We start from the raw sequence: 19,370 nt of genomic DNA, 5'->3' as shown, positions 1-19,370 counted from the left end.
AGAGCACATATAAACACGAGCAGCTTCACATATTGTCACCATTTATCATCAATCAACATTCCCACTGGACATACTAAAGCATTCGAATATCCTACACTACCCTCATCTACAATATTAAAACGCCAATGCTTGCAATCCTCACCATAACTATGCACCAATATTAGATAGAGGAGGGGGAAAAAATTATGTAAAGAAAAAGAGTGCCCCGAAATCAAATATCCATGATGCTCTATGACCTTTCGCGTCATTTCCTTCAAGAAGTCCCTTGACCGGCCTTCTCCGCCGCAATCTTGGCCTCCATCTTCCGTCTCGCCGCCAGAATCATCTCATCTCTTCTTCGCTGCAGAGCAGACTGTCGTTCCTCGCGGTTGGAGCTCCATGCTTTGCCCTCCTTCTGCGCTCCCTCCTCCTCTCCCGAGGCCGCTCCATCGACAACCTTGTCCTTCAGGTTGTAGCGTGTAATCAGATCCGGCTGACTCGGCTTCTCGGGCTGCTTCGCCGCGGGGCCAGAGCTTCCAGTCGGGGGAGATTGAGTTCGAAGCGGCGGAGGTTGGAACGTGATAGGAGGCTATTGTCAATTAATCCACATTAGCATGTTGCCGTCGAGAGTAGTTGTGCAACAGGGGGACAAGAGTCTCATACCGTTTCCAAGCGGCCTGCCAGAATCCGCTCTGTGGTGCTCTGGATATTCCCGCCGTTGCGCTGAAGGTCCCACAAGATGCTCCGTCTCTCAACTTGCGGAAACATCTGCTGTATCCTCTGTACTGCCACCTCTCTTGATCTGAGCATCTGCTCTGCGGTCCTCACCGGCGGCCGTTCTGGGCTCGGCCCCGAGAAGAAAAGATACCGCACTATCAGTCCGGACACAAGCAGGACAATGGCGAAGAACGGCAACGAGATTTGTTCGTCCGACATGATGGGCTATTCGAGGCCGCGATCGCGGTGTCACCTTGCTGGCAGTCTAAGGGGAATCGCTGATGGAAGATGATGAAACTCGAGTCGGAGCTTGGGCTCTCGCCAGGACGAAGAGCAGTCGGTGAGGGTCGAAGCTAGAATCGTGGCCAGGAATTTGGAGAAAGTTTCAAAACGATACGAAATTAAATTTAACAAAGTCCAAACGTCAGAGATGCGGGTGTCGCCAGTCGAATTCGATCCCGTAGGTTGGGCCAGTCGATCTTAGCTCATTGTTAGGTAGAGACAGTCATGCATGCGCTGCCAAGTTGCTTGTGCTCTAGAGCAAAAAGGTACCACGCCACTGGTCCCGCCATGGTGGAACCTCGGCTAATTCTATGCCCAAACCCGTCTCATACAAAATCAGGAACCTTCTCACGCGACAAGATGCTCAGAAGTTTAAAAGGCGAAGATTGCGAATAGATAAAAGCGAAAAGTAAAATTCTATAAAGAATCTTTTCAATCAGCAATACTTAAACTGTAGTACATTTCTATTACGCACCCGAAGATGCTAATACTATTAGGACCTGAATAAGTCACACTGACTTATAAGTTCAATGGGGCACATCCGCACACAGACGCAGCATATACGAGCTCATAATCAAGGATATATCAGCCGGCAGAACGTATTTTCCTGCCAGCCTTTTCTCATTGAATCATAATGCAACCCATGTTAACCATCGCAAGCTAATAATCTAGGCCTGCCTTTGAAAACCGACTCTGCATTCCAGGACCGTCATGTAACCGAACCCATTCCTATAAAAGCAATAATAATTCCTCGATCCTTGTCCTAATGGCTGAAACACCAAAACGATTAAGCAGCTCGACCAAGCTTTCGCGTCCCTAATCAGCAAGCAAGCAAGCCTTCCTTGGGCAAAACAAGAGGAGACAGCCCCCTCATTCATTCAATAATTCTTTATGACAACGCTGGCGGCGGCTGTCCTAAAGAGGTATCCAGGTCTCCATAGTGTAGCGTAAACTCTCTCTAAGTCATGGAAACGCAAACAGTCAGCTTCTGAAGATATTATAGCGTTCGGTGTGTTCGACGTTGACTTACCCGATCCTTTCGCCATGTGGCGGTATCCCATACAATGTAGTATCCTCGCTCGTGGTTGGGACTTAGGATTTGAGGAGTCATGTGCTCGTCCTTGGTTAACCAAACCTGCAGCTTCTTATGCCACCTCCAGTTTCTAGAATGCCTTGTTCGTGTTAGTTGTACGTATTGATTGAAATAAGTGCTCTCCTTTCTACTTACAGCTCTACTGCAGCCATCTGTTGCTTGGCATCCAAGGGACAGCTATAAAAGATCCAAAACAGCGTTTCTTCGTTGAAACTCTGTATCTTGGTTTCTATCGGCTGCACATTTGTTACGCTGTAGCAGTCGGGTAATCGGAACTTGTTGGTGTTTACTGTCGGCTTTGGGGGGGTTTCATCCAGTACTGAGTACATTTGGGTTGATATCAGACTAAAGTTAAAACAAATTAGCCATTTTACCCCCACACATTGCAAGTTTTGACTTTTATTATTCGGGTTACTCACTCTGGTGAAGATAGATCAAGACCGATCGAACTAGGATCCATCCCTATGATCATAGCGTGATAGTCCGGATAGTTGTTCATTAGTGTTCGTAAACCTTTGATACCCCATTTATCAACGGCTGCCATTCCTGCCAAGGGATCTACAACATCCGTTGTTTGGCTATCCTTGCGTTCGGCCAATCTTCCGTTCGGGCCTTCGCTTCCAATCACACCAAGAGATCCACGTCCTTCAGCAGTTGGTGAAGCTACCTCTGATGCCTTACCCGAGCCATCTTCTCGAAACTTCTGTTTGCCATCAAGTTGCTGCTGCTGCTGCGGCTGCTGTTGCTGTCGACCAGGGCCTGCGTTTTGTTAGGATGAGGCTCTAGCTAAATGTGTATATAAAATAAGAGGAAGAATGTAGACGTCTTCTTACCGTTTGGTGTACCAATAGCGGGCGGTGATCGTACATCGCTTGCCCGGCTTGTTGCCGTTAGAGCATTCAGCAAACCATTCCCCCCACTGCTCTGCATTGGCCCTGAGGAGCCAGGGTTTTGCGGTCCGAATCCAATAGAAGACATGACGCTGCCACCACGCTCTGAGCCTATTTCTCCGTTGGATGTCCGATTTAACGGAGGAAAGTCGTCGACGCTGTTTGGCTGAACCTGGGAAGGTTGGGTTCCAAACCGGAATGGCCCCTGATTTGGCTGCATCCGCGAGGACGGGGGGCCGAAGAGATCATCCTGTCCACCTTGCTGGGAGGATCCTTGTGTCGGCTGATTTCGCTGAATAGGTCCGCCGATATTTCTTGAGCCTGCCGTAGACCACATCGACCCTTGGGTTGTACTGGGGAGTTGAGAGTTGTTCGAAAGCGATGGGAATTCCCTGTGCATGTCAGTCAGTGGATTTTGTGAGATATTGTGCCCCTGGGCACTCTGTGGAATAAATTCAGTGGGAAAAGGACGGCGCAGAGTCGACTTGGAAGAACTTGGGTTCGCTTGTCCCTTAAGAACGGCAGAGTAGGCCAAGCCAGGGAAGGAATGCGACCCGGGTCCCATGTTCGAATGCGATTCTCCGATTTTAATTTTGACTAGTTTGTGTTTCTTCTCTGCCTGGTGATTCATGATGATGTTGATGTTGAAGATGATAGAAAGCAGTCAAGGGATCGCGAGCGTAGTGAAGTGGTATAGCGAAAGGAAATTTTGACAGAAGTGAATGGAAAGGAACGTACGACAAGTCGAGTGGCGTTGCAGGTGATGACCCGCTCAAGCTCTGCGCAAAACTAACGTTTCCTCCCAGCTGGCGGGCCTGATTCTGAAAGGCGCCGCCTCCCATCGGAACAGCTGCATTAAACGCCCAGCCTGAGGCGTTGTTCGCTATATCGTATCACGCCAGCTGTTAGCACTTGGCTTTTGAACCTAGAAATAGCTTCTCCTTTAAACCCATATCCCGCCCGCTTCAATACACAAGTAAAGTACCTAATTTACCATTTGGTAATCGAGTCGACACTGATCGGCCTTGTTGTGGTTGTTGCTGGCTTCCAAAGCCGCCGGGCATCCCCCGTAACGTCTGGGGCACCGCTCCTGTGGGTGAAAAAGCACATGTCATTAGCATCTGTTTTCAAGTCCACTGCGATATCGACATTTCAAGATTCTCGTCCGCTTCCCAGGACCCAACAGAGCAAGGCCTCTCTTCAGAAGCCATATTCAAATCAGAGCTCGCCTGTGGCATCTTCAACAGTCTGTTGTAGGTGGGGTATTGACGACGACGGCTGAGTCTATTCGTTTCTGCAACGGCGGGCTGGGCAGCAAGACGAGATATATGAAACACTATGTCCCGACTCTTTAACGTATAGGAAATATGCTTCGACAATAGCCCTATCGCCCATCCATCGAACCGATCGCACGTCGCTGGCTAATGGGCTGGGAACAAAGGCCCTTCTGGAGCCGAAGTTGTCGAGGGGGAGACATCTGGACATGTCCTACCTGGTCGATTCATGATTGCTCGTGGTTGCGCAGGCTACCGGGGTATGACACTGCCGATATGGAGTCGCGTATATATTTGGATCGTGTATCGAAGCCCAATTCGGCGATCCCTTATCGTCCCGATTGTCTATCGTGGTCTTGAATCTTTTTTATCTGGTGTCGTCCAGGAAGGCTGGGCTCTGGCGCGGAGCATGCTGGCCGGATTCAAGTGGGTCCGCGCCGAATCTGACTCGGCAGCCAATCAGATCAGGTGGCAGACTACGAGGCTAGCTGATTACATGATGAGTGCAGAGTACAGGCGGCTACAATTCTATTTTAACCTCGCCGGTTTCGTAAATATGATGGATAACCCTTTTAGCGAAAGAATTATTTTGAGTAGCTGACCAGTTCGATATGATGTATATTGTACAATAAATTTGGAAAAATGTTAAATATAGCCTAATCTCTCAATACTCTTCTAACTGATCGTCTGTCTAAAATTCGACTCAAAATCTATGCCCTGCACCCCTCTACCAATTAGGATGATCTTGCCCTCTGTTGATGAAATTTCAGCACCATTCGGGGCATCCATGATCTCGAATATTTCTCTAACGCCTTGTAGTAACTTTACATCGCCGTTTTTAAACACAAGACGGCCTTTCGACCGATGAATCTCAAATTCCACAGCGTTTTCTGTACCTAGAAGCTTATGGTCCCAGAGAACAGCCCGTAGCCATCGATCAACATCTGCCAGCTGCTCGGGGTGAAGAGCCGGCACCGGTATAGAAACAGTCGATATCGTCTAATTTTTTAGTTAGCTGTTTTTCCCTATATCTTTTTTTTGCCCCTGGTACTCACCGGATCCAGATGGCTATGGCCTTTGCTCTTAGCTTCTTCCACATTAAATTGGTCGTAAGCATGAAGGTCTAGCAAGAATCCCTCGAGCTCAGGCACTTCGCTCCTCTGCGTCACGTGTATTCGCGCAGCTCCATTGATAGACTCAATCCGTTCCCTGACTATCCTCAGCTCATCTTCGCTGACTAGATCCGCTTTGTTAAGAACAATGACATCGGCGTGCGAAATCTGCACGTGAGCTGTTGTCATCAAAGGGCCGTGGTGGTCATGTTCGTTATGATCCTCAATTTTACCCTTCGTGTCGTCAAGGCTGTATAAGATATTTTTGGCATCCACCAGAGTCACCACTCCATCGAGATATATTGTGCTGCCAAGGCCATCATCTACCCAGAAAAGAGGTGCGATATTACCAGGATCTGCCAATCCAGTTGTTTCAAGCAGAATGTAGTCGAAAGCTCCTTTCTTTTCCATCAGTGATTCGATGGCATTTACACCAGTATCCCTGTGCAGTGTTAGTACCTGTAATGAGAATAAAGTCGTAGTGGAGGTGGTATACTTGACAGAGCAACATAAGCAGCCATTTCCCACTTCAAGCCACTCTTCTACTCTATTGTCGCCCTGGCTAACTGTGAGAGACTTTTCAATGTCCACAGCTATAGAGATGATCCACTGTTAGAAAAGAAGATGCGTCATAACATAAGGGAATTTCATCAGTGAGTACATACAATCTCCAAATTCTATTCATCATAATTTGTTAGTCTGAATATATATGTATATGTGGAATATGAAAGTCAGAAGTGCTGCTTACCATTCATGATAACGGCAATCTTTTTTCCATGTTGGGCCGTAAGTATGTAGTTTAATAGCGTCGTCTTTCCAGCTCCGAGATATCCTGTTTATTCTATTAGCTATGAGTACATATACGTAGTTTCGCCTGCACCTTTCATAATCTCACCTGTCACGATGGTAATAGGTACTTTTACACTAACTCCCTCTCCAGAGTCTTGAATCCCACCACTAACCTCAACCAGCTCCGGAGGGGCATCGTCGTCAAAATTCATTATGCTTGACGCAAGTAACGGGAGGGTAACAGAGGTATATAACAAGAAAGAAAGAAAATCACAAGAGCGCTCAGTAGTATCTATAAACGAAGTAACAATCCCTAGAGCTGAATATCATCAATGGTCAGAGGTAGTAGTAATAGGCTCGGTTACATAAGGCTCTGCCAAAGCAACTACATGCACAATGATGTATTCGCCGCTAAAAGAGGATGCACCCCGCTAAATAACCCTTTATCCAACTGAGACGAGTCCATATGCATCTACATAGCTCGCCAGAGGATTATGCAACTAACCCATATGGCGTAGCTCCGAGCTCAAATCCATTCCCAATTGGTCGCCAGCCAGGCTGTCAACAGACATCGCGACACTACTTGATATCGCACCCCCCTTTTCCTTCTTTCTTCTCCCTCACCCTCCCTTTAGCCTCGACGTTCTCGATATCAGAGAGCTACGGCCGACCTCCTACATCATGTCTCTGGCGCCAAGCTCCCCTCGTCTGCCCAGCCCGCCGCCGCCAGCAGAAATCCAGATAGGGCCAAATTCCCCATCAGGTGGCCCCGCGGCGACTCTGGCGACGACCGAGATGGAACAGTCGCATATAGACGCCAATTCTTCCAGGAGGATACACCCGGGAACCAAATCTTCAGACATGGCTGTTGGCCCTCCATTGGTGCCACTGAGCGAGGTATGGCGCAATAGAAAGACGAGAAAAAGCACGAGACACAAGACACCCAAAGACTAACATGAAATCTTGATCGCGCGATCAGCTAGACTCGCCGTTTCAGCTACAAGAACACCTTGCCGCTCTGCACTACCACAGCACCGCATCTGGCACTCAGCCGCTTACTCGCGCCTCGGCCCTCCAGCTCGCCCAGCCTCCGCAAGGCATCGATCGCACCCTCTGGCTCTACGAGCTCTGCCGCTTCCTCATCTCGCAGTGCAACTCCCTCATAGTCGGCTTTCTCTTCGATAGCCCGCCATGCAGCGCCAACACCTGCCCCGAGATGCGCGCCTCCGAATGGCAGTTTCTCTGTGCCGTACACGAGCAACCTAAGAGCTGCTGTGCCATAGATTACTGCTGCCACACCCTCGACTGGGCCGCTAACGTCGTTTCAGACCAGAAGATCTTCCCAAGCCGCTTCGTCGTGGTCAACGACGTTCATAGCAAGAATGTCGGCGTCAAGAGCTTGGTCAATGTCTTCCGCAGGCTGCATCGCATCTTCGCGCATGCCTGGTTCCAGCACCGCAGCGTTTTCTGGGCCGTTGAAGGACAAACCGGCCTCTATGTCTTCTTCAAGACTGTGTGTGACCTGTACGACCTGCTGCCAGCTGAGAATTACAAACTGCCACCCGAAGCAGAGGGCCTTGAAGCCCACCCTGAGTTCGACGTAAACAGAGCGCAGCCACCTCAAATCTTGAAGCCCTCAGCTTCGCAGACCGGAGCAAATGAAGGCGATGATGATGGCCTGCACGGGGGTGTCAATCGCACAAACACACGCAGACACATCAGGAGCAGCCCATCCACTGGAAGCTCTGTAACAACCGTCATGGAAGCGGAAGAAGAAGACGCCGACGGAGTGTCTCGAAGATTGAGGAGTATGCACCTAGCGGGGCCTGATCTCGTAGAGGAGGAATCTGAGGCCGCTGAAGTTCCCGTCATTGTCGAGCAATCAGTAATCGCCGGCCCGCCGCCTCCTCTCCTCTTCTCGCTGTCCTCAGAGCCTAGCCAAGATGAGGCGGGCACTGCAGTATTTAACCTGTCCGATGCCGGCCAACAAACATCGGGGGTATCAGAAAGCATTGTGGAGATCATAGACGACGATGTTACCAGCGTCATTGATACTTCTGATCACCACATCGTTGAAGAACCTAAGGAAGAAGAGAAGACGGAAGAGACAACAGCTGAAGCATCAAGTGAAGGACAAACAGAGGGCGAAATCCCCATTTTAAGCGAAGAATCACACACATCTGAGACTCCCACCGAAACCGCCACAGAGGAGAAAAGCTCACCAACTGAAGAAACTATTAAAGAAGAGACCGCACCTGAACCCGCAGCGGAAGGGGATGTAGAAGCGGTAAAAGAAGAAAGTGCTCAGCATGAGGAGAAATAGCGCTCCTCTTACTTTGTTTTGGATGATTGAAAGGAGATATCATTAACTCTTAAGAACTAATCGTCCCTATCAAGCCCTACCTAATGGCTAAACTTTTACCCCCGAATCTTTATGACGAAAAGTAAGAAAGCATTAAACACTTGTATAGCGTCAAGTCATGAAAAACAAGCACGTTTTATGGCAGCAGAACTGGCAAATAAAGCAATACGCCAGCGAGCACTTAATACATAAATGAAGCAAACAAAGAAAGAAATTGTATTATACTGTGCAGAGTATACCGGACTCTATCTAAGTGTATCCATGTGAACGGTGTCACCACCGATAATTGATCCTTGCCACAAAAGACCCCTCCCAAATAACAGTCATTTTCTAACAGCGCCGAGTCTTCCAAGCCTCCAAAAATCCATTACCATGTACTGTGATCCAGAAGAGGCTGGTGTCTTGCCCATTTATTGTGTCTCCATATCAGGCAGGGACAAAATATTCTTGAGTCGAATAAAATCTCAAGTCCCTTCGGTACATAACCATTCATAGCTCGAGTGCCTCCTATTTCGCTACTCCCCGGAAACTCGAAATCAAGCGTCTAATTATTTGTAGCGAAGTTCGTTCATCCGCTTCCAGACTCTTTCATGAAAATAAATTATTAATGCATCTCTCCAATATCAATAGGTCTCGGCTATCAATGGGTGCTGAGGGGTGAAAAAAAGTCAAGAACCAGGAGACGTGCTCCCCAATATGATTTTCGTGCGCCCAAACGGTCCGTAATATCGATCAACCCGCCATTTTCATTAATTTCATGCTGAAGCCAATGTTTCCAAATCTATGGGGCCCTCTTTGTTTAAAAAAATTATCGTATTTAATTCTCGTCCGTCATTCAAGGATAAGTTTGTCGAAGAGGTGTTTCACTTCGCGGAGATTCACCTGCTGCGCATTCACCGCCCTGGCGTTTCGTTCGTCTGCGAAACTTCGTATACTTTGAAGGATTGGCGTAAAGCCTTGATCGTTTGGTAGCCACCAATGGGCACAAGACGGGTCTCCAAAGATCTCCGCCATCTTCGTACGGCGAGTAACGGGGTTGATGTGTCTGAATCACTCAAAATTAGAATAACGTTGATTTCAAAACAATAAGAAAGAAGAAGGGAACGGGATGAGAGAATAAGGGAAGAGAAGACGAGACGGGAGAGTTCCAACTGAATTATGGATGATAAAACAGCGTTGATAGGTCAGATATACATACCCCTGAGCCTCCAAAATCGCAAATTTCTGCCGCAGCCACATATTGTGATTCGGTTGGTGCGGCAAGAAAAGGCCTGCGATTGCAAGACATGGCTGCATCGCGATTAACGTTCCCGCCGGCAGCTCCGGCCAATGCTCCATACACTCGAAAAGCTCGCACACTGTAAACGCATGCCCCCCTAATTCCGCGAACAGCTGTTCTGGGGACATATTGGGCGACTGGCTTTTATGCATTATAATGATGCTATGCCATTCCATCGTAATAATGGTGTTGTTGAATAATGGATGGTCATAGAGCAGTCCTGGGCGGTACGGGTCGACGATGTCGTTAGGATCCAAGGGACGCCGCCAAGGAAAATCAGTAACAAGGTATTTTTGGTCGCATAGAGCAGGATCCCAGCTCCCTTTCCATTCTTCAAGCTGTGCAGTCAAAAATTGGTGCTCGTATGCGTAATCCGTTGGCTCGATTTGTTGTCGACTTGCACGGGCATACAACGTAGACATATCGTAAGAGATAAGACGCAGACGAGCGGACCGATCTTCAATCTTCCAGCGTAATTCGGTGGGATTTGATGCCATCTGGCTTTGATAAAACGCAACCATGGTGGTAAACCACTCGCGGGGAATTTCCGTGGGGAATCTACCCATCAGGGCAACAATATTATCAAATCGAGCGTACCAGCTGAGGCACATTCGACCTATAGAGGATTGCATCGCCGTCTGTGGAGTATAAATGCGGGTGAGAATTTCAAAAGCAGCTTTCTGGTGCCCCATCAGATTCACCCAGTCGCCCAGATACTCCTAAAACATACGTTAACGGCATGAATCATGATTATTTACTCCCCTCCAATATTCACAACCTACCTCGATTGTAGCGAGCTGCAGTATTGTTAACAGCACATGGACATTGTGCGCCTCTGTTCTTTTCAAAAGCCTTAGCAGCTGCGTTACGCTTCTATTATAATATTGGAGAAAATCTTGAAGTTTCCCATTTGGATTTTGCAGAGTGACGTGATACGCGGCGAATCCAACCAACGCGTTGAGCAACGGCTCAAACTGTACCGCAACATTGGGTAGCTCAGAATTGAAAAAGTCGTCTTCATCAACCGCCAAGCCGTAATGGTAGTTCGTCATATTCTTTTTAAAGAACTGGAGGTAATTCTGAAAATCTGGCGGTAAGTGTGTCTGGTCTGCAGCCCTGCTCGTCGGCAACGTCGCTTCCTGTCCCGAATGTCCAGCCAGCGTCAAACTTCCCGTCGTTACAGTAGAATTTGAGTTTGAGGGTGAAACGCTCTTAGTACCGTCCTGTGATGGCGTTTCGGAAGTCTGGCGGCCGCTCCCTGGGGCGATATTAAGAGATACTGCACTTGCTCTTCGGACTTGTGGCAAGACAGACATTGATTCTCGACGCAGCAATCCATCGGGTTCGTCATCGTCAGGAATGGTCTCAAGCCTTGCTTCTTGCTCTGTATCGTCTTCTTCTCCCTCGTTAGAAGATGTGGGGCTTATACACTGAATAGATGAACCGTCTTTTGACTTGATAGCAGAGCGGCCAAAATTACCTTTTGTTCCTGGTGGTTCAGGATAAGCACATTCTCGGTTTCCTTTCCTGCAACCTGCCAACTATTAGTATAACGAGCTAAGGAAAATCAAGTCTTCCATCTTTTGTGGCTCATGGCTTACGGTCACATATCGGCCGGGTCTCGTCACACTGTGTGGTATCAGTCACATTATTGAATTAGCTTTGCAGAGTTTTGCGATTTGACATACCTTCACTCGGCGGCTTCGACATGTATAACAGCCGGAACGCGTCCTCCGATGCTTCACTTGGTCCGGATTTCCGCCGCCTTGGTTTGCAGTCGATCGTCGCCGGCTTTTGCCCGCTTTAGGAACATTGACGATAGAAGGCTCTGCATACGCAGCGAAATATTCGATATTAGAGGGATACGGCGAAGGTATTGGCGGGGTCGACATAGGCAGCACACCTCCGTGCATGAGGCCTGGGTTCAGTTCGTCGGGGCTCGTAGGCAGATAGCCTTCCCCTCCCGTCATTGTAGAAAGAAATTGGCGGTAGTAATCACCCATGATGACAGTTATGTAGGAAATTCGAGGTATCCAATAGTGTCTAGCGGGTACGCCGTTGAGAGTTTGCTGAAGATGGATAGCAAGTCTTCAACTTTTCGCATGCTCAGCGGATAATTCAAAGAATATAAAAGTCGAGCTTGTCGCATCGAAAGCCAAACAATGCGAAAGTTACAAGGGGGTCTGCTGCCGAAACCTGCTCGCAAAGACACCACAGTCGAATTATTTCTTAGGCAGAAAGGAAAGTGACAAAAGAAAGGAGTTTCGAGTTATCGAGGTAGCGTTGAGGTGTCGCCAGGAGGATTGTATGGCGATTCGTTGATATTCTCCGATCGAGAGAACAGCTCCAATGTTTAGATAAAAGTCGTTGATATAAGCTCCAGAAAGAAAGATTGAGGACAAAGATGACGGGGGTAGGGTAAATAATATCGGTCCGAGAGGTTGAAGAAAGCCGCGCAAGGGGAGAATTAGATAGTTAAACAGCTAGACAAGAGGAACGACGAGAAGGCACCACTGCGCAGCTCCGACTTCTGAACAAGTCTGAACAGCGCTTGCTAATAAGAGTAAAGGCCAGGCGTAATATAGCTGCGGTGATAGGTTGTAGTAGGCTCAGCCTTCGGGTTCGGTTGGCAGCGCTTCTTTGCTTGTTGTCCAAGGGGGATGCGGAGATAGATGCCGAAATCGTGACTCTTCGGGCAGTGAGTGGTAGATGCAGTGAGGAGTCCGCGGGCATACAGTAGCAATCATATATTATGCACAACTTGTCAGCCCCGAAATATCGGTTTGTCACTGCGTCTCGCCAGATCGGTCCCTGTTGGCTGCAGCAGTCAGGCGGCGTATGCAGCAGCAACAGCTGGAGAGCAGCAAAGGTAGTGCTGGCGCAGCAGATACGACGTGGTATGTACGGCCCACGCAGCGGGGAGGAGCCGGTGCCGGTCCAATATGGACGCGCAGGTGCTGCTTGGGAATAGATGAATGGCTGCACGACGAGGACGTATCATGTGCTTTAACACGTAGACGGTAAGGACTGCGAAGGTAGCTGCAGCTCGGCAGCCCCCAGGCAGAGCCGGTCAGTGGGAGAAGAGAGAATTATGAACAGGAAATCGCGTTTGGTGAGAAGACTCCAGAAGTGGCTACCGTATCGAAACTCTCTTGGCCATGGAGACAGTAGTAGTACCATTGACAAACTTATGGAGATGCTTGCTGCGGATCTCCTCGTGGTAAATACAGCGTCTGTAATGCAGATTACCCCCTTTTCTCCCCGGTCCCTCGAGGCAAGACGATCTGACGGCGCTTAGGCTTGCAATAGAGATTGAAGCCGGAGAATTTGAATTCAACAAGATTAGATCTTTGAGAGAGGATCAATCAAACTAATCACCTGCATCAATGCTCGGTCGATACTATTTGAGCTTCTGGCTTCCGAAAGGGAATCAAGTGCCTGGTCCACAGCGGAGACGGCTGGTGGGAACTGGCCCAGCGCATTCCCACAGGGCACTCCGTTGTCGATGGAGTATCCCGCAAGGGGAGTGAAAATTGGGAACTGGGCAAGGAGAATGATGAAGCTCTAGCAACGGAGGGAAAGGCGCGGGGCAGGAGAGAAAGACGGTTAGAGGCCCCCCCTGGGCGGCAATACACATGGGTCCTACCAGGTGTATAGCTCCAGCTAGGATGCGAATCTATCAACAAGCACCCTCAGTCAGGGCGATCCAACCGTGAACAAGCCTGCTTGTAGAGCAGAGGAAAACTGCGGCTAGGGCTTCAGCACATCAATGATCGAGGGTAGTAGTGGTGGTGCCGCTGGCGGTTGCTGGTGGCGGGCTGGATCTGAAGGTGATAAGGTATTGGATGGGGTGACAAAGAAGCATAAGCTACTCGCACCGCGGCGGCAGTCTAGACCCAGGTCTGGAGAATCTTTTTTTTTTTCCAGGCGTTGGCTTAAGCATTTACAAAAAATATGCTGCTTCCAGTATATATTCAGCTCAATTTAGGGAGAGAGCCTTTTGCAAGAGGCCGGGAGATTGTTCCTTTTTGGGTAATCAGCATGTCACGGCGGTACTTTGGAGATAGAGCAAGCAAGCATTGCGCTCGATACGACGCACCTGCTCTCCCATTCTTTGGTACAACGTTCCAAAACAAGCTGGCAAGTACTAGGTAGTAGTCAGGGCCGAGAAGCGTATTCGATGATGCTAGTGGTGCCACTTCATAGACAGCAAATAACCTTTTGGGGGGTGGCAGCAGGCGTCAAGCAAGACCCAGCGAACAAAGCCAAGGCTTCAAAGCTCCTCCCTACCCCCTCGTAAACCGCACGTATGAATGCTCGTAGAACCAAAATCGAGCCTCTAAAAAAAGCATCCACAAGGCCTGAGCAGCCCGGGTCGCGGCGACCAGCCTAGCAAAATGACGGGGAGCAGAGGCCAGGGTTGATGCACAGCGGGTTTGGAGCACCCCACGCCAACCTCCGGCCTCCTAGCTCTGCCAGTCCAACACTACTATGTACTAGATGGAGGCTTCCCCCTCTGATCCTCGAGAAGGCGAGCGCGAATGTCCCAGCAGCACCAGTATATACTGTGCGCCTCCAGCCTCCCATGGTGTTGCGAGTGCAGTGTCCTTAGTAGAAGCCAAGAGGCCATGAATCAGAATCGAGGGCCGGCACAAGAGTCATGCTCATAGTAGATGGTACCGGAAATCCTCAGCAGCGCCCTCTCCATTTGGAACACACTCATGTACGAGTACATCTGTAGTGGTCGGTACGTCGCGGCCTGCACATATCATATTTGGGGTGGCGGAGAGGCTCGTGGGCCTAGGACTGCTATGGCTGGGGGGGTGAAGGCAAATACACACTGTGGTCTGCTCAACGATCCTCAGCCATTTCACACGGTCCTATGTTGCCAATGGCTGAGGAAACGAATGCCTCGTTTTCATGTTCTCTGCCCGTTCAATGCTTTCCTCTCTGAGCCGCAGCTTGCCGGGACAAGCGCAGCTGGGAAATCGAGTGCTCTCCGTTGCTACTGCTACTAATACTCTTCCTATCGCCGCCCCCTTGCCAAACAGGTCGGCGATAGCATATATTGCACCGTACCAACAGCACCGAAGCGTACCGTGGGAGAAGCCATTGGGCGATCCGCGATCCATTTGGCCAGGTAGCTTCACAGCTAGCTGCAAAGCTTTGCACGGCGACCCGCGTCTTGTCGCCGTCCAGCCACTTTCGGAGTAGCTGTCGGGGCTTGGACCGGTCTGGTAGCGTGGGGTCGTAGCCTCCGGCCCGACCAAGTGTGCTCCGTACGGTGCGAAAGTCTCTTTGAGGCGCAGTCCAGAATTTGGCTTTGGGCGCCTTTGATATGATGGATTGAAGCCATGATGGCGCTCAAAACGGCCACCTGGCGATTAGCAGTTAGCAGCAGGCCTGCGCAGCGCTGCCAGGTTGCAGCACCAGGTACAACCACGACGTACTAACCCAGCAGCAGCATGGAGCTGCTAGCGGCTGGCCCTAATAAGGCACAGGCGCTACTAGCTCAAGTCTCGATGCGCAGGCGCGGATTAAGAGCTTGAAGATTCCGCGTTTCGTGGCTCGACATGGGCGCTCGGCACTAACTTCTGCAGCTACCTGGCCCTACCTGGCCGGCTGGGTGGTATTTCGTACCTTACCTACAGCCTTAGTCGCTCCTTCCTTTCCTCAATCAGTCACTTGAGCTGCTCCTTCCTCCGTGCTCTTCGCTGTCACGGCTTATGTAATACGGCCGTCTTACGCGGACAACTCCTTTTTGATTCCTTTTTTCCTTCTTGTCCAATACAATCAAGACTGTACTCCATCTTTGATCAACGAACGCAAAACTACGGCCGTCACACTGCCATCCAATCCGTCCAGTCTATGCATCCCTCAGTCACAAGCCTAGCATCCCAAGATTGACATTTGCCTTCCACGGTGAGAAAGAGAACAGCAAGTGGACCCTTGCTGGCAACAGGGTCCAACGGCGCCACGCAATTTGCAGCACACCACAAAGCAGCAGAGCACAGACCATCAGAGTCCCAGAAGAAGCCGCGCACAGATGGGCTTGCAGCGAGAAGCATGAATCGCCAGGCCCGTGATGCAGCTAAGCTGGCGCTTTCAACCTATTGAGCGACGCGGTGCGAGTGGGCTGGATGCTGCGCGCTTGGTTGGGCCCTTTCCCCGGGCCAGTTGCAAGGATAGGGAGTCGACCTGATCCGCAGTGACCCCCAATTCTCCAATCCTTTTTCGCCGACACAACAGGTATGGAGCACGAGCTACAACTACGAGGTATTCAATGCTACCTTTTCACCTGTACCTACAGCCGCACTCATCGGGCACAGGCCAGCAAGGCCGCTGTGCTCCTGTCTACTTGTACGTTTGTAGGTGATGGTAGCATTTCCTCTCGAGCCGCGATACGTCGGCAGCGCGGGAGCGGCACGGAAGAAGCATGGGTACAGCGGTTTTGGCTTGGCGCGAGCCAAGAGCAAGGCCCTGGCATAATTCTACATCCGGAATACACTCTTATTTCAATACTAATACTCCGTATGCATCTAGTTATACCAGATGAAATAGGCATTTTGTCTTTGAGAGCGCATAATTCGAATCTAACAGAACCACAAGCGCTGAGCACTCGCCCTACGCACAAGTAATTCATGCGCCGATTGCCATGTCGGGCTATCATCTATCTTAGCCAATGCCCTGGCCTCTTGGCTTTTCCGACTTTCTCGCAGAGCTAACCGCATATCTAGACAGCTCCGTACAGGACTCGATCAAATTTACCAGCACTTTACGGCACAGGGAACCAGTCCATGTCTCTTAATATACAAAGCCTGCAATTGGTAAATTTGCATGTACTGCTAAATAATGCCTCACAAGCAAATTAGTATTGGCCAAAGCCCGTACCCTGCATTGAGCATTTACGGTACACCAATTCCTCATTTCGAATACTGCTCCGCCATACCATACCAATCATACCGTACCAGCGCAATCAATCCTAGGCACTTTGGTATTTCCTCAGCTTGAAGAAGACGAAATTATTTCAACACGTATCTTAGAAGCGTGATTCGAAATCCTGTTCCTTCAAAACTTCAACAACACCAACACAAACGCAAACACAAACACAAACACCAGCAGCAACAACAACAAACAATTATACCTGCTATACATATTTCCCTGCGCTGCCGCGTGGCGCTGAATGAATATCACGTCTAAGGCTGGTGTGGAGTGGCCGGGCTACTCCCAGTACTAGCACTAGTACGGAGGCTAGTAGTATTAGACTTTAAAACCTCCAGGCCGGCTGCCAGGGTTCTAGAAGGGGGACAAAGTGCATCCAGGGCATTCAGGACAACGCGAACTGTGATGGGCGGATGGGTCTCCAAGAGGAGCTTCGACGGGTATGTACTAGCTCGGCGCCACCTCTGCAGGCTTTGATTTCCGGGAAAGGATCCTCCAGTACCTCTGCAGAGCAGCTAGAAGCCCACTTACGCAGTTTGGATCAGCCTGCAGCAACGCCAGGGAACAAGGATGCCGCAGCTGGCTGCGACCAAAGGGACACCACGAGCTGCTTGGTCCCTAGTTTATCATTCGAAGCTTTTCAATCTCCAGCGAGGTTACATCAGCTAGAACAGCCAAACATGGCCCGAGACTTGGAGCGAAAGAAAAAAAAAAAAAAAAAAAGAAAAAAAAAAGAAAGAAGAAAATGCACATTGACTTGACGTTCGCTGACGGTGGCGTCTCGGTTCAAGTCGTTGAGGAATAATAACTCTAAAATCCTCGTACCATTCAGAGTTCATCGCGGTAGGGCGAGGAACCCAACTCTTTGCGCTGCAAGGACTGTACTGTGCTGTACAAACATGATATACATGCCAATTACTCCATCCTCTGGCCGGGCAGATAAGCGCGCACATGGGCATATTTTCCTTGCTGAGGGATGGCTGGCCTTGCAGAAGCCAAGGTACTTCGTACGGATAGGGACCAAGGGACCAACCACAATTCGTCCATTCAGCCAAACTTCTACGACACACAATTCAAAGTACATCGAATTAAGTGTCAGCGCAGGACAAGTTTTTCGCTAGAGAGTCGCATGGCAGCTATGAATCTAATTCCAACTGCCGGCACTTAAGGTTTCGATTGGAGCAGATGACCTCGTGCCTTTTGCAGATATGCTTCTTTGCCAGGAGGTTGATCTAATTACGTGCAGCTTCTCTCCTACGTGACCAACATTATATTCCAAGCGTCAGAAAAACATTTCAGACGACTACTTGATGTTGGCGCCATTTCACAATATCCGGAATTCGCCAGCGGAGTGCTGAGTACGTCCAGCCGCATCATCCAACCGCGTCCTGCCAGGATTTAGTCATGCTGTTCTAGCCTAACACTACGAAATTCCACAACGTACTAATGCCAGGCTACAGCAATGAGGACATTCATATGGGGTGCTATTGCGGAGAAATTCAGGCCTCTCCAAGTACGTCGATAGTGGGCTTGCTTGTGCACTTGCTTTTCCCTTGCCTTTCTTTCCTGCATTATACTCGAGTCGTGCACAGACTAAGAGAAAGCCATCTTTACCCCCCCCTATAGTGCTCATAAATACGGGAATAAGAAATCCAGCAGCTCATTTTCTTCAGCCTCACTTTGTCCGTGGAAAGCATTATTTGCTTCATTACCGGCGACCAGCTAGTGTTCTTCTAGCAGAAATTAGACTCATGCGTGTCGCAAGCTCTATCGCTCTCGGCCATTTCCATACTTGAGCGTCTTGTCCTCGCTCTGGCCCGTGCCTCAGCTTGACGGCGTCTAATTTCTCCTGCTGCTGCTGCTGTAAACCAGGACTCTGGCGCATGCGTCTACAAAGGCACCGAGGCTCGCCCACTTTTAATCAACACTATCCACTGGCCTACCTATTTGCACGTATAGGACAAATATCCGTTAGTGCCTGGTACCAGTGCGGAATTGAGAAGACGGTGGCTAGGCTGGCAGAGACGGAACCAATGCCAGCCAACAAGATCCCCGGGTCATATGTCACAATGCCGGGGGCAGCGCACCACATCATCGGAGAGTCAAGGTTCACGTTCAGTTACTTGTATGATGGCAAAAAAAAAAAAAAAAAAAAAAAAAAAATTTACCCGCTAGTTCCATTGGTGGCCCAGTTTACAGTACTATACTGTAAGTATTTCAGATTGACCCTTCAGGACACGTTGATGTGAAGGTCAATGCCGGCCGCTGCAAGCTCACATCCCCGGTTCCCCATAAGGTCCATAAGGCGCTACGCTCGCGCTATTCTCCGAAGACGAAGAAAAGCTTCAACGGCGCCCTGCTAGCAACGGACTAGTTTCCTCTATTAGCACCCCAAGCACTGGGCTAGTAACGCTGGTATTGAGTTCTTATCCATAGCACGTGCTTGCGCTTTATTCCTACTGAACTGATGATACAGATAGAGTGGCAATTCGCGATTTCTCATTGGATTCGATACGAAGCCCGAAGGGGCTTGGTGGTTCATCTCAACAGGGCTGCATATCATGTACGTAGTAGCAGTGCTACTAGGTGGAGTCCCCTGTATCATTACGCACTCATGCTATACTAATGCCTCAGGGAAGTACTAATAGCGT

The 19,370-nt window shown here is 49.6% G+C and overlaps 7 protein-coding genes across 7 annotated transcripts; 2 read left to right on the top strand and 5 right to left on the bottom strand.

Annotated features, from left to right (window-relative positions):
- Positions 1–23: 23 nt before the first annotated feature.
- GGI43DRAFT_116804 (CUE domain-containing protein) lies at positions 24–1,102 on the bottom strand. Its single transcript, XM_083198993.1, has 2 exons — positions 643–1,102; positions 24–568 (listed from the first exon to the last, which is right to left on the bottom strand). The coding sequence occupies exons 1-2, from the start codon at positions 913–915 to the stop codon at positions 254–256; spliced, it is 588 nt and encodes a 195-aa protein (XP_083058325.1). The 5' UTR covers positions 916–1,102; the 3' UTR covers positions 24–253.
- A 375-nt stretch (positions 1,103–1,477) lies between these two features.
- Positions 1,478–4,615, bottom strand: GGI43DRAFT_411034 (NOT2/NOT3/NOT5 family protein). Its single transcript, XM_083206675.1, has 8 exons — positions 4,454–4,615; positions 3,956–4,051; positions 3,700–3,844; positions 2,905–3,353; positions 2,491–2,830; positions 2,207–2,416; positions 2,009–2,150; positions 1,478–1,936 (listed from the first exon to the last, which is right to left on the bottom strand). Exons 1-8 carry the CDS (start codon positions 4,464–4,466, stop codon positions 1,868–1,870), a joined length of 1,464 nt encoding a protein of 487 aa, XP_083058324.1. The 5' UTR covers positions 4,467–4,615; the 3' UTR covers positions 1,478–1,867.
- Positions 4,616–4,639: 24 nt separating this feature from the next.
- GGI43DRAFT_411026 (CobW/HypB/UreG, nucleotide-binding domain-containing protein) lies at positions 4,640–6,522 on the bottom strand. The gene is made up of 6 exons (XM_083206674.1): positions 6,243–6,522; positions 6,096–6,179; positions 6,013–6,024; positions 5,844–5,940; positions 5,291–5,789; positions 4,640–5,234 (listed from the first exon to the last, which is right to left on the bottom strand). Exons 1-6 carry the CDS (start codon positions 6,346–6,348, stop codon positions 4,911–4,913), a joined length of 1,122 nt encoding a protein of 373 aa, XP_083058323.1. The 5' UTR covers positions 6,349–6,522; the 3' UTR covers positions 4,640–4,910.
- A 179-nt stretch (positions 6,523–6,701) lies between these two features.
- Positions 6,702–8,724, top strand: GGI43DRAFT_411025 (Mob1/phocein). The gene is made up of 2 exons (XM_083206673.1): positions 6,702–7,033; positions 7,116–8,724. Exons 1-2 carry the CDS (start codon positions 6,818–6,820, stop codon positions 8,457–8,459), a joined length of 1,560 nt encoding a protein of 519 aa, XP_083058322.1. The 5' UTR covers positions 6,702–6,817; the 3' UTR covers positions 8,460–8,724.
- A 170-nt stretch (positions 8,725–8,894) lies between these two features.
- On the bottom strand, positions 8,895–12,016 carry GGI43DRAFT_116690 (Zn(II)2Cys6 transcription factor). Its single transcript, XM_083198991.1, has 5 exons — positions 11,466–12,016; positions 11,379–11,406; positions 10,560–11,311; positions 9,697–10,496; positions 8,895–9,543 (listed from the first exon to the last, which is right to left on the bottom strand). The coding sequence occupies exons 1-5, from the start codon at positions 11,778–11,780 to the stop codon at positions 9,330–9,332; spliced, it is 2,109 nt and encodes a 702-aa protein (XP_083058321.1). The 5' UTR covers positions 11,781–12,016; the 3' UTR covers positions 8,895–9,329.
- Positions 12,017–14,510: 2,494 nt separating this feature from the next.
- GGI43DRAFT_116735 (uncharacterized protein) lies at positions 14,511–15,285 on the bottom strand. The gene is made up of 2 exons (XM_083198992.1): positions 15,232–15,285; positions 14,511–15,154 (listed from the first exon to the last, which is right to left on the bottom strand). The coding sequence occupies exons 1-2, from the start codon at positions 15,242–15,244 to the stop codon at positions 14,658–14,660; spliced, it is 510 nt and encodes a 169-aa protein (XP_083058320.1). The 5' UTR covers positions 15,245–15,285; the 3' UTR covers positions 14,511–14,657.
- A 1,675-nt stretch (positions 15,286–16,960) lies between these two features.
- GGI43DRAFT_116536 (uncharacterized protein) lies at positions 16,961–17,588 on the top strand. Its single transcript, XM_083198989.1, has one exon. The coding sequence runs from the start codon at positions 17,133–17,135 to the stop codon at positions 17,478–17,480; it is 348 nt and encodes a 115-aa protein (XP_083058319.1). The 5' UTR covers positions 16,961–17,132; the 3' UTR covers positions 17,481–17,588.
- The last annotated feature ends 1,782 nt before the right edge of the window (positions 17,589–19,370 follow it).

Source organism: Trichoderma evansii, assembly GCF_050947405.1.
Source record: "Trichoderma evansii strain SZMC 28006 chromosome Unknown GGI43scaffold_17, whole genome shotgun sequence".
In the NCBI taxonomy this organism is placed as follows: Eukaryota; Fungi; Ascomycota; class Sordariomycetes; order Hypocreales; family Hypocreaceae; genus Trichoderma; species Trichoderma evansii.
Note: the sequence above shows the minus strand (reverse complement) of the source record. Positions and strands in the feature narration are given on the sequence as shown.

Coding starts and splice junctions, on each gene's coding strand:
- GGI43DRAFT_116804 (XM_083198993.1), bottom strand. CDS start 915: ATGTCGGACGAACAAATCTCGTTGCCGTTCTTCGCCATTGTCCTGCTT. Junction 569..642: donor TGGCAGGCCGCTTGGAAACG/GTATGAGACTCT, acceptor AATTGACAATAG/CCTCCTATCACGTTCCAACC.
- GGI43DRAFT_411034 (XM_083206675.1), bottom strand. Junction 3,354..3,699: donor GCAACGCCACTCGACTTGTC/GTACGTTCCTTT, acceptor TGACATGCACAG/GGAATTCCCATCGCTTTCGA. Junction 2,151..2,206: donor CAGATGGCTGCAGTAGAGCT/GTAAGTAGAAAG, acceptor AACACGAACAAG/GCATTCTAGAAACTGGAGGT.
- GGI43DRAFT_411026 (XM_083206674.1), bottom strand. CDS start 6,348: ATGAATTTTGACGACGATGCCCCTCCGGAGCTGGTTGAGGTTAGTGGT. Junction 5,790..5,843: donor TGCTTATGTTGCTCTGTCAA/GTATACCACCTC, acceptor AACACTGCACAG/GGATACTGGTGTAAATGCCA. Junction 5,235..5,290: donor GCCATAGCCATCTGGATCCG/GTGAGTACCAGG, acceptor CTAAAAAATTAG/ACGATATCGACTGTTTCTAT.
- GGI43DRAFT_411025 (XM_083206673.1), top strand. CDS start 6,818: ATGTCTCTGGCGCCAAGCTCCCCTCGTCTGCCCAGCCCGCCGCCGCCA. Junction 7,034..7,115: donor CATTGGTGCCACTGAGCGAG/GTATGGCGCAAT, acceptor TCGCGCGATCAG/CTAGACTCGCCGTTTCAGCT.
- GGI43DRAFT_116690 (XM_083198991.1), bottom strand. CDS start 11,780: ATGGGTGATTACTACCGCCAATTTCTTTCTACAATGACGGGAGGGGAA. Junction 10,497..10,559: donor TGCAGCTCGCTACAATCGAG/GTAGGTTGTGAA, acceptor CGTATGTTTTAG/GAGTATCTGGGCGACTGGGT. Junction 9,544..9,696: donor GCGATTTTGGAGGCTCAGGG/GTATGTATATCT, acceptor TGAGTGATTCAG/ACACATCAACCCCGTTACTC.
- GGI43DRAFT_116536 (XM_083198989.1), top strand. CDS start 17,133: ATGGGTCTCCAAGAGGAGCTTCGACGGGTATGTACTAGCTCGGCGCCA.